General features: G+C 35.4%; 1 protein-coding gene across 1 annotated transcript; it reads right to left on the bottom strand.

Moving 5' to 3' along the window:
- Positions 1-685: 685 nt before the first annotated feature.
- Positions 686-13,580, bottom strand: LOC125816156 (presequence protease 1, chloroplastic/mitochondrial-like). The gene is made up of 19 exons (XM_049495749.1): positions 13,264-13,580; positions 13,003-13,186; positions 12,432-12,606; positions 12,216-12,348; positions 11,941-12,011; positions 11,128-11,211; positions 8,771-8,861; positions 7,299-7,819; positions 7,018-7,182; positions 6,715-6,933; positions 6,498-6,625; positions 5,510-5,699; positions 4,224-4,307; positions 4,029-4,126; positions 3,466-3,730; positions 3,213-3,375; positions 2,949-3,129; positions 1,808-1,879; positions 686-1,064 (listed from the first exon to the last, which is right to left on the bottom strand). Exons 1-19 carry the CDS (start codon positions 13,514-13,516, stop codon positions 923-925), a joined length of 3,219 nt encoding a protein of 1,072 aa, XP_049351706.1. The 5' UTR covers positions 13,517-13,580; the 3' UTR covers positions 686-922.
- Positions 13,581-14,527: the final 947 nt, after the last annotated feature.

Raw genomic sequence — 14,527 nt, 5'->3', positions numbered from 1 at the left:
AAACACTTTCCAATTTGTTGATATTATTATTATCTTACACATTATTTTTTTGTTTATGCAAAGGAATTTGTAGTAGATTGGAAGGCACATAGGATTCCCCCATATTGATAAGTTAAGGGGTGTGGCAAATATGAAAGGAGTTAAGTGTAGCGAAGAGACAAGGCCCCCTAAAAACAAGGGTAAATGTCTCTTTACATCTATTTTTCAACTTATTGTCTCCACATGCCATATGTGGAGGACCACCTCATCTTCTTTCTACCCAACAATAGATGTAACAATTCAGAAATATTTTGCTATATATACTAATAATATTAAGCTATAACATAACATGAAAATTTATGCTCAACCACAATTGAAACAATGAGTACTTCACCTCAATTCCAAGCATTTTTTAGTCTGGCTATGTGAATTCATCATAAATTGACTAGTATTATTATATATGATAGTTGCTTACCTACGGTAACTTCTTCCTTTATCAAATTAAGCTCGAAACCAACAACATGAGCAACCTTACAATGGCAAAACTTTTAGAAGTTTTTTGCTGAAGGAAAGCAAGGTACAAAGAGACTCTGAAAGCGTGACATATGCTAATACTCGGTTCTCCAAACGGTTTCAAGCAGTTAGAAATAGTACAAGTAGAAATGCCTTGTAAAACTAATCTGTTAAAAAACTATATTCTTGAAACTTCCCAGTAAAGTTTAGGTGGCTATTGGATTAATAAATATATTGGCACACTAATTTCTCTGCCTTCCAAGCTTCTGTAAAAGCTACTATGTTCTCAAAAAAAAAAGAACTGGTATTCTTCCTGATTCTCTAGTCTTTTTCTTCCCCCTTCTTGGCTTCCTTTCATTTAATCCGGAATTGAGGATTCTAACATCAAATAATGCATACAAGCATTTTCCGAGAAAGACTTTTATCAGAATCAGAGTGCTTTCTTGACTTCCAAGAAGTTGGAACGCTCCTTGTTGGCTGCCTCAACATCATCTGGTGATGCTACAGCAACAACCACTCCTTTATCTTTAACTGCCTCCATGACATCTCCAAATTTCCTGAAATCTTCCAGACTATCCGGAAAAGAAGCATGATTAGTATAACTTTATACAACTCATGGAAGAACTATTGCACAACAGGATTATAATTGCAAATTTGATTACTAATTTTCAACACGTTATATATTGATCTTTCTTTGCATTGTATGCTGATCTAGACTAAGAGTTGTCCTGCATTGCTGATCTATGTTTTTGTATACTTCAATAATTTACAAGGTTAAATGACCTCATCATCCCTAACTTTAAAATGGAACATTTTGTCATAAAGGAAAAGGGGCTAATCAAGTGAAAATGAAATAACATAACAGCATATCAAATTGGGGGTAAGTTTACTCAACAGCCCGCAAATAGTAATATTATCAAATAGACCACACTAGTTCATGATATAATAGATCATTTGCAGCAGCTCACCAGTGCTGCATAGAAAAGCACCAAACTATACATGTGTCATACCATATATGCAAACAAAATTCAGCTGAATTTGGTACTATGTTTAAATCTAAAATAGAAAATGCATACATATCAGCCAGAGACACCAGTTATATATATGTATACCATATCATGGAAACAAAATTGCACTTAAATTTAAAACTATGTTATATCTAAAGAGAGAATTCATGCATATCAGCCGAGAGGAAAGGGGCGACTATGGCATTTGCTGTTGCTAGAAAATCATGTACTAAACATTACTTGCACTCACTTATTACTTATTATAGATCAATATTTAAGCTAAATACAGAAAGGTTCAACACTTTTACCTTGTTGATAATATCTCCTCACGTCTCCTTTGTCTTTCTTCATCTGTTACTCCCAGTAAATATCGTAATAAACTGAGACCATGAGTGAACATCATTAGGTTCAATACAAACTAGTGAACATTTTATCATGAACAATGTCAAGAAAATTCTCAATTAGCACACAGACTGGACAGAATATAAGATCAAACTATTACTCTTTCCTCCAGAGATTATAGATTGACAAACAGTTGGACATTGGCATATTTAGATGAAGAAAGGATAAAATAGAAATTACTAACTTGCAATCCAATCCTAAAAGTCAAAAGATTAAAATCAAGAAAATAAAGTAATAGTAAAGCAAAGTCATAGTAAAATACAACGATTTTTCTAAATTATATGTCAAATTGATCCACCTCATACGTTTGGTAAAGAGAATAATCTTATCCTTTGAGAATAATAACAAATGGACAATGTTCATTGGAACATGAAAACGTGGCTAAATTGGTCCGTATAACCCTATAAAAATGAAAAATGCAAAAAAAAAAAAAAAAAAAGTTGTAAATTTGCACTTCTTCAATTATTATTTCTTGCATGTAACGAAGTGAAATCCAATTATTCCTATAAGTTAACTCATGGCAATCATTATCAATGGATTCCAATGGATATTAATTTTTGCAATTCCAAATAAACAATAAGCTGATTATCAAATCCCTAGAGAAAAGAAAAAATTATTGCTCTCAAACCAAAGCCAATTAATCATCATTTTGGTAGTTCAAATTTTTTTTTTGCCTCTGTATTATAACAGTTCTATAGACCGCAACAAATTCAAAACAGATCAAGCCTGACTAATCTGACAAAACACAAAATATGCAGGCCCATAAGCACGTCGTGAAGAAAAAACATTGACAAGATATTTTGCGTGTATTACCAAACAGAACATCTAACATTCACGGAATTAAAAACCCTTTCCAAAGCACTCAGCACTCCAACGGTACTAAGGTAAATACAGAATCAGGTTCAATATTGACAGAAACAAGAAAGAAATTTTAGTTGAAATGATCTAGCCTAGAGAATTAATAGTTAGAGAATGGAAGCATACGAAGATGTCCTTGCACTCGGAGAGTAATATGAGAGCACAGAATAGGACTGGTCGTCCACTTACCTACTGTATCCTTTGGCGTCAGGCAACTGGTAAGAATCTACATCTCCAATAGTCCCAATAATTGCCTTTGTCAGTGCATCATCATCCATTTCAAGTTCTTTAAGGAAACTACTGGTTCCGTCATACACATCAAGTGTCTTCAATAAATTTGGGTCTCGGTAGGATAAAAATGAGAATACCCCTGATGAACCAAAATCTAAGATGTTAGCTAGAGAAACATTGGACCTGGAAGTACATCTTCAGATAAGATGAACACAACCGTACCTGAATGGGAGTCGAAACTACAAAATCCTCCATAAGCTCCACCACTAACACGTACACGATCCCACAGCCATGTATTACTGATATAATTAGAAATAACATAAGCACTGCCTTTAAGCTCATAACCAGCTTCATACAGATTAGCTGCTTTTCCAACATAATTCACCTATAAGAAGTATCCCCTCAAAATCATCAGCTGAATTTTGACAGTGAGATAGTGTAAGGTCGAACAACAAAACTTTAGGAGACAGCTAACCTGAGTAGGAACAACAAAAGCTTCATTTGAGCGAGACAATTGTGCATTCCAAGCAGCTGACTCCACTAGAGATGTGCTTGGAAGCAAATCAAGAAATTTGCTAATATGTTTCTCCGCGTTGTTGAGATTCTTCCCATCAGCTGTCAAATTTATCAGACACCCATTCTTGGAAAGTAAAGATTTTCGGATCTCCTCAAGGGATGATGATATTTGGGGCCAATCCTTCTCAACTTGGTCTTCAAGAACCTTCAGAAATTCCAAGTAGCTGCACACACACACAAAGAGAAAGAGGGGAACGGGTAAATTATGCTGTTTCAAATATTTACATTCTCCTTTTTCCCGTGGATGGAGGACATTTATCATAAGCCAATCTAAAACAGAAAAATTATGGAAGCCAATACAGCTAGAACATCAGACAGATAAATTTAAATCAGCCAAAGCTGTCCAATCAGGATCAATACATAGGTACCCAGAGGGATAGGCCCATTGAAGTTTGAAATTTTTTTCCAACAACCATCATTGGGACAAAGTCATTCAATATTAAAGGCACAAAGTCATCTAACCTTACACCACCCATTTGTTCAGATATCCACCCGGCAACATTAAGCTTAGCACCCATCCTTGCAGCAGCAATGCTATGACCACTGCCTCTTAGACGATTCTAGAACCAAAAGTTCATGAGAAAAAAAGTTAGATTATACACCATGCACATTCATTTACAACAGCTCTTACTGTTCCAAGACTGCATGTATGTATACCTCCATTCTCGATCTGCTTTGAGAAACAAACTGCTTGAAACGCTTTTGGTCATCAAGTTGGACATCTTGAAGAACGCGGTTGATCTACAACAAACAAATTGACAAGATCTTATCAATAAGAAAATGGCTAGACAAATTACAAGCTTCATAGATATCTACTACCAAGTCAGAGCATCAGCTCATAGCGAGAAAATGGTTCATACTACCTTACATTCAGTATAGTTGGCATGATTGACAAGGTCCATTAGTAGACCTCGGACTAATTTCTACCAAATAAATCCATATACCATATAACTGTATGTCAAAGGAAATCATATAACCATGTTCAATACTTTATACATATGATTAAGAGGTCCAAATACAAGCAAGATTTACATGAAATCTCCATCCAGGTTGCAACTATGATTTTATGATATTGTCTTCCTTCCTATGCTGGTATGAGAAATATGATGTTTCGCTCAAAATCAAGGTTTAAATCCAAGACTTGAAAGTAAGGAAGGTATGTCCTCTAGAGCTTAATATGGCCCGCATCTCCTCTTTAATTTATCCAAGGTAGAACTCATAAATTGAACCAATAGGAGACTCTAAATATATCAGAAAATGCAAAGAGATAAGTCATATCATGTTGGAAAGATGCATAATTCATTTAGCTTCCTTGAAGTGAAGGAAACAAATTGAGGAATAGAGACTTGAGTTTGTCAAAGGCCAATTGTTCCACATAGCAACATGTTCAGCACAAGTTTATGGAGACTCTAAATTTATCAAAAAATGCAAAGGGATAAGTAGGGTTATATCATGTTGGAAAAATGCATAAATAATTTAGCTTCCTTAAAGGGAAGGAAATAAATTAAGGAATAGAGTTTGGAGTTTGTCGAAGGGCAATAGTTCCACATAGCAACATGCTCGGCACAAGTTCATGGACAACATACACCATCACTGTACTAGCCAACTAAGCACTCTCAATCTAAAATTTACCTTATACAGTCCTTAAACCACTAAATGAAAATCTACACAAACTGTACTCAGTCATACCCACTAAATGGAAATCTACACAAACATGATCATTTTGAGGAAAGCCCACTTGCATGTCAAAAATAGTCAAACTTAACAAACACCGTTAAATTTTAACACAACTTTGACAGGTCCTTAGCTCCAAATGTCATCACTACAAAGACCTTGAAACATAAAATTACCACCCCTATTCACATACAATTACATCACATCATGTTTGCTATAGAGTGGAAGATGACCATTTAAAGCTATAAATTACCAAAAAATTGATTTACCAAGTAAAATAAATCTTCTGTCCGTTGTGACATGGCTTTGCCTCGAACAATTATCTTGCTACATGGCTCCACCTTGCCATGCACGGATGAGGTGAAAGGATAGACCGATAGCCCTCCAGTTTTCCTTCCAATTAACTGGTTCAACTGCACAAAGTCTAAATCCTTTGTGCCCATCTCCAGCAGAGATTGACTGTCAAGAAATTTTGCACATCAGAATCAAATAATCTTCAATTCATGAACTCACATCTCACTATCAAAAAAGCTAGGAATGGTTTTCCACATAAGATAAGTAGAAAGTGTGAACTTATTTACACAACCCCAAAGGTTAAAAGATGCATCGGCCTATTAGATCATCATAATCCTGCTCCTCCTCAAGTTGAGCTTCACTATCATCAGCTACAGCTAGTCCTTTCAATCGCACAATGTCAAAAAGTTCTAAAGTAAAAACATGCTACCTGAACACACTTCTGAAACCACAAAGCGTATTCTAGAGTAATATGAATATGATACATAAGCTTCAAATAATGCAGGCAAGAAACTGGAGACCTCATAAACAAACAGGGATAGACAGAAGGATGGGAAAATCCACTACCGATCTACTGAACAAAGTCTTGAGAAGAAAGAAGGCAAACAAGACTTGGGTTTTATGAGAACAAGGACCACTATAATGCTTGAAGATGGCAATGGCTTCTGACAGAAACTTGATGCATCTCCCTCAACTCAAGGACCAAAGAAGCCTATACAACATCCAATCATCAAGTTCAAATAACATATCAAAAGAATATGAGACCACAACTACTGGTCCAGCGAGGGTCTTCATGAGTGTAACTTTTACTATGCCATACCTATAAATTCTAAGTTCATTTATTTCCACTGTTTGTTTCACCTCCCTATTAGAAAATCCTCTTTATCCGTTCTTTTTAGAGAAGCAAGAGCCGTCACTGTGATAGAAACATTAATATCTAAGCAGTTCAGGGAAACATATTACCAGAAAAGTGGGACTAATGGTAGCAGCTCTTGCTTCAATGAGCTCAAGTTGAAGACAACTTCAGCATAAAGAACATCGTTTGTGAAGAGGTCGTGCTTCAAAACTTTTACCCCATTGATGTCTCCAATCTACATAAAAGGCCAAACAAGTTACTTTAAAATGGAATCTAATTTAACAGAATTAAAGAAAAGAAAAGAACAAGGTAAGTTGTGATTACCTCAGTTGGAACTAGGACAGGTTCTCGAGGAATATCTTGTAGAGAGAGGCTGGGCACACTCTTTAGAGCTTCTGGTGGGTCAGGAGTTTCTTGCTTTAACCGTAGCTCATGTGTTGCTCGAGCCAGCTCAGCAAGATCCTCTTGGGTCATGCTTGCTTTAACTTTATCCAATGTTTCTTTTTCTATTTGTTCTTCACGAGATGCCTTCTCTGGGTCAGGCTGAAGAAAAGAACACTCATATTTAACAGACACCAAAAGCTCATATCTTTTCAAAGAAACGAAATTAGAATTAACGATAATAACCTGCATCTCAACCGTTACACGGTGTGGATTCCTCAAGATGTATTGGTCCATTAAAGGAGCAAAAACAGCTTTGGAGCCTTCCTTAGCTATTCTGGATTTCAGGGCCTCCAGAGGCTTTTGATACTTCAGTGGTTCAAATGGATCCATGTCATAAATCCATTTCCCCTAGAAGAAACATCAAAATGAAAAAAAAAACACTCATCCATTACAAATGAAGGGAAAAGAAAATGCAAGTGATGAGAATCAAGACAAATGATAGACTTATGAAAGTTTTTTCGTACAATGGAGCGGAGCATCAATGCTAAACCACGTGGGAATGAGCCAGTGTTATTTTCTCTAAGAGAAAATTCAATTGTGTTCATTGATGCCTCCACGGCATCCGAATCAAAACCTTTCTCAGCTAAGCCTTCTAGGGTGCTCATGATCAATTCTTCAACCTTTTGAATGTTCTCTTCTGAGACACCCTTTAACCCAATGCTAAACTGAGGCTGAAGGAGCTCATCCTCAATCCCTCCACCAACAATAGCATCTCCGAAACCACTTTCTAGCAAGATCTTCCTCAAGGGAGAAGCTGGAGTTCCCAAAAGCAGATGATCCAGAAATCCTAGGGCAAGCTCAGTTTCCAAATCCAGTGGCTTGTCAGATAGCAGCCAATTAACGCACACCATGTGCTTCTTTTTCAGGTCCCCATCTTCCCCAACAGGATATTTTTCTACAATCCTGACCGGCTCCGAAAATAGTCTCTGTGGTTCAACTCTTGATTCTTGTGGAGCTGAACTGGCATCAAACATGTTCAAATACTCTGCACGTAATTACACACATTATAGGAACATGAGATGCACCAGTTTTCAAGACAAGCTTCAGGGTTCTAATATAAACTGAAGTCATTACTGGATAGAACAAACACAGCTGGATACCATGTAGATTTTCACAAATTTGTGTGCCATGTGATTAATATAATGACATTCCAATTTCCAACTCCATTTTCGCATGTTATACTTATTTATTTCTATTTCTATTTCCTGTTCATTTAACTTTTGAAGAACTCTTGGAATTTTTGACAGCCAGCATATTGTTCAAAACCGACCGAGAACAAAGAACAAAAGTTGGACAAGTACATGAATATAAGCTCCAAAAAAAGGTACAGAAAGCAAACCTGCGACATAGCAATTATATTTTTTTCGCAAATTTCATATGACTCAAATCAAAGGAAAACAGAAGAACATGGAAACAATTTCTGACCACATAGGGGTCTGATGATAGGCACTACCAAAATAACATCTGGGGATAAAATAGAGGGAAAAAACCAAGAACACAGTTAACAATGGGGCACATAATAACTAAATAGAAGATTGGGAACGTGCTTTTCATTACCTTGGAAGTCACAAATGCTTCTTCCAATGTGTCCTTGTTAATCTTGGTTGTACTAGAAATGACACAAAATAAATAATGTAAAACGTGTCATGTCCCCCAAATTTTTAAAATTGTGAAATGATGTCCATATGTTGTTGAGCTATGTGCAAAAAAATTAAAATAAAATAAGGCCTCTGATAGGTGTAGGTAAAGTTTCTGAGATTGGAATGTCAATGATTTTGTAACATCCATGTGTCCTTTAACACATCTAAAAAGTACACGAGAGTAATGAATATCCGAGCCAAACCACTGTTCAAGAAGGATTCCTAGTATAGGCAAACCACATGAATTAACACTGTTCATGTTCATTTGAAATTGTAAGAGGCAAACAAATAAGTACCACTTAAGATCCGCAGACGTTCATTTGGGTCATCGTCTCCATAAAACCATATTCTTGCATTGCTTGGATGGTAAAATTTTCTGTGGAACTCCTGCAAAAATATAGAACAGAAAACACCAGTCACACTAAGAGGCTAAGGAATCAACTCTTAGAGGCAGACAGACATGTTAGTTAATTAGTCACGACTACTCTCCCTTTTGCCAGCATTACCAAGTAATAAGTGTAGCTTGAAATAAATTAAGAAATATTGACGCATCACTAACCTATACAGTAGATATGATAGTTTCAAATTGTAGTTGTCTCATTGTGCATCTTCTTTTCTTTTTGATTCCTCAATGCAACTATATATACGGCTCAGTTACAATACACAATATTTTTCCAATGTGTAACAACATCCAATTTAAGGACTTAACTCATCCAATAATTTAACTTAACATATATACATTAACTCCAAAAGATTCGCCACGATAAATGATGAAAACTTTGGTGAAAGTCACCATCAGAACCTTCCAGGAAAACCCTTGATTGTTGAAACCTAATGGAAGGTTAATGTCTTAAAAATGATCAGAAGGAATGGACACGGGTGAAGAGGTGACGTGCCATCAAATCAGCCTCCAGAAAGAGAAAGAGAGGTAAGACTTTGGCCAACAAGTAGCGTAAGACCGTTTAGTGATAGCTGAAGCTACTTGAATCTCTACAAAGATTGAAGAAATTCTAAAACTATGTGTATGAGAGAAAAGAAGATTTTAATTGAATACACAACATCTATGTATGGTGGCCGAACACAATACATATAACTTGTCCATGCAGCACAATATCCAATTTAAGAACTTAACTCTTCATATATTATAACTAAACAATCTATCATTGAAACTTAACATTCTAGCAATCAACAAAACTTGCAACCATTTAAAAAAAAACAATCAACATAACCTTTAAACCAGGATTAATTTAAAACAATGGAATCACTACAATGGTCAAGGTAATTCTTCCTGATACCCAAGTACTGACATCTTACACTAAAAACCATGATTTCATGTCCTTCTAGGTGCTGTCAAAAGCAAAGTGTAGAAGCACCAAGAGGTTAGCTAGTATTGGTCTGGTAATTGGCAAAAGTCGTGTTAGTGAAGAAAGGCGTACATGAAGAAAACAAACACACAACCACACACATAATGCTAAAACCAACTATAATAAAAAAGTTAAAAACAGCATTGTTACCATTCTTAAAAAAACTGTAATAAAAACATCCATATGGCCAAAGAATCGACAAAGCTACTACTTGAGTAAAACATGTGAAGTAAAACCATGTTAAACTCAAAACTACTTTAATTTTTGTAACTTAGACGGCATTAAATAGTTTTAACCTCTATTCAAATGTAGTGGCTAGATTTCTTACAATAACTTCTAATGTCTCTAGCAATTTTTTCATAACTTTGATTAAGAATAAGTATACCAATCCATCTCAATGCAGGGTCCATAGGTTAGTTAGCTAGCTTTTGTAGACACACGCCGCTTCACCTTAATGCTTGTGGTGAAGCGCTACCTTACTGGAGCAAAACGTCCAGCTTTTACTATGCCTGATATCAAGGTTTATGCACGCCTTTACTAACTGTGATCCTTCTAAGAGCCTCAATAAATATTTCTGTGATATCTCGACCTTGTATGGCCCAAAGCATGTTGCTAAGCACTTCATTTGAGAAGCTTATGGCTTCTCACCTTGAAGATTAATGCCCGCGGTCCCTAGATTCTAATGTGTTCAAAACCCATGAAAACAAGACGAAAACAGTACTTGATCATAGAATGATGACAATGCACAACTATGATGGCCATTTGACTGTGCATGGAGAATATACAAGCTTTTGCATAACTTGTAAGCAAGAGAGAATCATTGAACATCATAACTCTAGCTTCGAGCTTACTTCGGCAGCTACAAGATGACAGTTAACCAGATAAGATATGATCTATCAGCCACCAAAAAGTAGCAGCTCAAGTTTTCTCTTCGCAGTTGAAAATACAGGTACACTTATAAGTTATAATACATTAATGGAGCATCTGTACACATGAAGCAAGTAATACACAACCACAAACAACTGTGGCCCACAGTTTTCAATAACATCCAAATTCAACTAAACACCCTCACAACAAGCATGACAAGAAACATTGGGAAATACTACAAAACGACAATGGGAAGAATCCAAGAATTAACATAATCATGTTATGAAGAAAGATTAGCATTGTATGATTGTAATAACAAAAACTTATGAATGCTTTGAAGTTCTTTTTTATGAGTAATGTGAATATTTTGAAGTTCACAATCCTTGAAGAACAAGCAAAACTAATGGGAAGAGACTACCAACCTTAAATTCCTCAAAAGAAAGGCTAGGAATTACTCGTGGGTCACCACCACTGTCAACACCATAGGTATTATCAGGAAAAAGCGCCTGTAGAAGACATAAGTCACTACTTAAATAAACAATAGTCTGGTAAAATATAGCACTACTTCTATTTTGTGGAAGAAACCCATGGATTGAGCTATTGAATAAAGAAACCTAGAAACCTCTGAAGTATATTGGCAGCATCAAATTACAAATCCCTTGCATGAATTATTAGCCATGTACACAGCTTTGTGATGTTCTCTTTGAATTGACACAAGATTTAGCATTCCATAACTTACTTTCCAAGCATTAAATTTACTTTAGTAAATATGACAATATAAAACAAAGTACTTTGCCTTGTAAAATGCACAAAACATTTCTTTAAACACATACAGTTATTCAGTGATCTTAAATCCATCTGAGTCCACCTTATTTGTTGAGCTCATGCACTAAACTACTTTTTGGTCTTTAGGCTATAAACCTGGTTAGCATCTATAGTGATTACAAGCTTGATATGTGATAAGATATTCACTAATCCTGTGCGTACCTTTTAATCAGGATCCGGGAGGATTTTAAATTATTGAATGAGTTAAAAATTGGAGTCCATTAATTGACAGCATTTCTACAGCACATTTCATTAATTATATCCGATCAATAAAAATTGTTATATCTAATACAAACATTCAGCAATAACAATCCACATGCTCGCAAAAATATTAGAATACTTCAACAATTAATCAGCTTGTCAGCCCTTATACAAATGTTTGATGACTATCTTAAGTGTGGCATCCATACCTGCTGGGAAGTTCGTCCCAGTAGATTATCAGGCTGAGAATAAACTCCCTTCATCTCATTGAACACAACCCCTGAAGTTATATAAAAAACTTTTAGATATGCAGGGACAAGCTGTGGATGCACCACTATCCATTGGGATTAAAGAAAAAGACAAAAAGAATTGTTCAAAGAAGCTACTGCAGAACATCGATAAAAACACAAGAAAAAGAAGTTATCACAAGAAAGAAACAGGAAAAAAAAAAAAAAAAGATGATTCAAGAGGCTTATGGGGGAACCTTTAAAAGTTATGTCGTCTGAGGGGTCATTCAGTTCATAATGCCAACCCTCTTGTTGAAATGTTTGGAAATCCTCCACACATTTAGGGAAAAAGACAGCATCTAAGTACACATCAACCAGGTTGTAGAAATCCTGTTTCGAAGAGATAAGCATGTATTAGATGGAAGCAAACTTTTACTTCCATAATAATATTCAACATGTAATGCTGTCATAACCTTTGTATTTGTGGACGCCACAGGATAACATGTCCTATCCGGATATGTGAAAGCATTCAGAAAAGTGTTCAAGCTTCCCTTCAACAGTTCAACAAATGGTTCTTTCAAGGGATACTTTCTTGAACCACAAAGTACACTATGTTCCAATATGTGAGGAATTCCAGTAGAATCTTTCCTGCATTAACATTAAGTTTTCAGGCACGGGCTGTTACTTGTTTTCCATAAAGAAAAATAAAAGTAAATATTATCAAAATCTTGATTTCCATTGGCAATTAGCTCCTTCTTTGTCTTTCTTGATTTCATTACTCAAACGAATAAAGAACTAATCAAGAAACAGATTCTTAGCGTAACAAATCAAGAATTTATCAAGAACTCATCTACCAAAATTAACAAAATCTTGATTTCCATTGGCATGTAGCTCTGTCTTTGTCTTTCTTGATTTCATTACTCTAACAGATCAAGAACTTATCAAGAAACAGATTCTTTGTGTAACAAATCAAGAAATCATCAGCCACATTTAATAGATAAGTAGTCCTTATAAGCACACTATAATTCGAGAAGATAAACTTACGGAGGCGTCCGGAAGACAACACCGAAGACCTTATTCTCATCGTCATTGGACACTGACATTACTTCAGCGCCTGTTTTCTTGTGTTTATACAATACAGCTTTAGATTTACACTCATCAATAAACTGCTCAGACACTTTCTCGAACCCGAATTTCTCCGCAACTTCATCATCAGCACCAAGAAACTCTAAGAATTAAAACAAGAAAGACTCAAAATTAGACAAGAAAGAGTCAAATTAGAAGATAGCAATGGTGTATATTCACCTTGAGATGATTGAGGGGAAGAAGTAGCGATGGCTCGAACAGATAGAGGGTAAAACTGTCTTTTCAAGTTGATTGAAGACGATATTCCGCGAACGTTACTCCGAACAAGTGAACGGCGGCGGTGAAGATTCTGGAGTAAACGGTGTCGTCTAGCTGAGTAAGAAGCGAATCTGTGTGAAGAGCGTGAGAAGATTCTAGAGAAAGCGAGACTGGAAGTGGAAGATAGAGAGCGAAGAAGCACCGCTCTCTCCATTGATGGCTTGAGGAGAAAGGAAGTGTGCGAAGAAGAAGATGGGGTTTATGGTTGAGAAGGAAATATATAGAAATATCGAAGGGGGTTTTAATGGTGAACGGTCTAAAATGACTTTGGGTTTATTTCCAAATTTTCCCAAAATTGTTTTTGTGGAGAATCATTAGGCCATTTTGCAAGCTTCTCTACCTCCCAAATTAGAGAAAAATAATTAAATAAAAAGAAGCATGGCAACATATACTTTTATGGTTAATTTTATTCAATTTTTTAGTCAAAATCAATGTACTTAGTATTTGATTGATTTATTGAAACTTTCTTTTAGTGAAAGTTTGAGAGACAGGTTCATTATTCATCAAATTTTAAATTATATGTTAACTAGTTAACATATTCGCGCTTTGTGCGATCATAACAATTATTTTAGAGACAAAATTTTCTTATAAAGTAGCACATATTAAAAAAGAAGAAATATGATCAATACTTAGGTAAAAACTTTAAAATGTTTATCATAATTGTTTTAATTTATAAGGATAAGAGTTTGAAAAATACCCCAATTTTGGTCGAATTTGTTGTTGCGATACTAAACTTTCATGAGAACTTATTACCTCCCTAGACTATTTAATACCGTATTTTAAACATATATATTTGCCCACGTGAACATAAAAAATAATGCAAAATTATAAATAGTAATGTGTACACGTAGGCACATATATACCTTTAAAATACACTATTAAATAGTTCAGGGGGTAAAAAATGCAGTATTAAATAGTCTAGGGAGGTAATAGGTCCTCATGAAAGTTTAGTATCGCAACAGCAAATCCGACCAAAGTTGGTCCCTATTTTTTATGAGGAACTACTGAACTTAGACCTTTTTTAAATCATTCCTCAATATGATTTATTTAACAAAAAATCATACTTGTTAGGTACGAAATATTTTTTAAAAGTCTTTATTTTTGTGCAAGTTAAAATATGAAAAATAACAAAAGGCATGTCAATAGTAACACAAAGGAAAGAACG

This window comes from Solanum verrucosum, unplaced genomic scaffold, assembly GCF_900185275.1.
Source record: "Solanum verrucosum unplaced genomic scaffold, falcon-dt-bn FXZP01000261.1, whole genome shotgun sequence".
Lineage (NCBI taxonomy): Eukaryota > Viridiplantae > Streptophyta > Magnoliopsida > Solanales > Solanaceae > Solanum > Solanum verrucosum.
The sequence above is the reverse complement of the archived record's forward strand: the minus strand, read 5'-3'. Positions and strand labels throughout refer to the sequence as shown.

Bases quoted from the DNA above. Each gene is read 5' to 3' on its own strand.
- LOC125816156 (XM_049495749.1), bottom strand. From the start codon at position 13,516: ATGGAGAGAGCGGTGCTTCTTCGCTCTCTATCTTCCACTTCCAGTCTC. The intron at 12,012-12,215 runs GTTCCCCCATAA...ATATAACTTCAG, and splicing joins AGACGACATAACTTTTAAAG to GGGTTGTGTTCAATGAGATG. The intron at 4,308-5,509 runs GTAAATCAATTT...TGTTTGTTGTAG, and splicing joins CAGAAGATTTATTTTACTTG to ATCAACCGCGTTCTTCAAGA.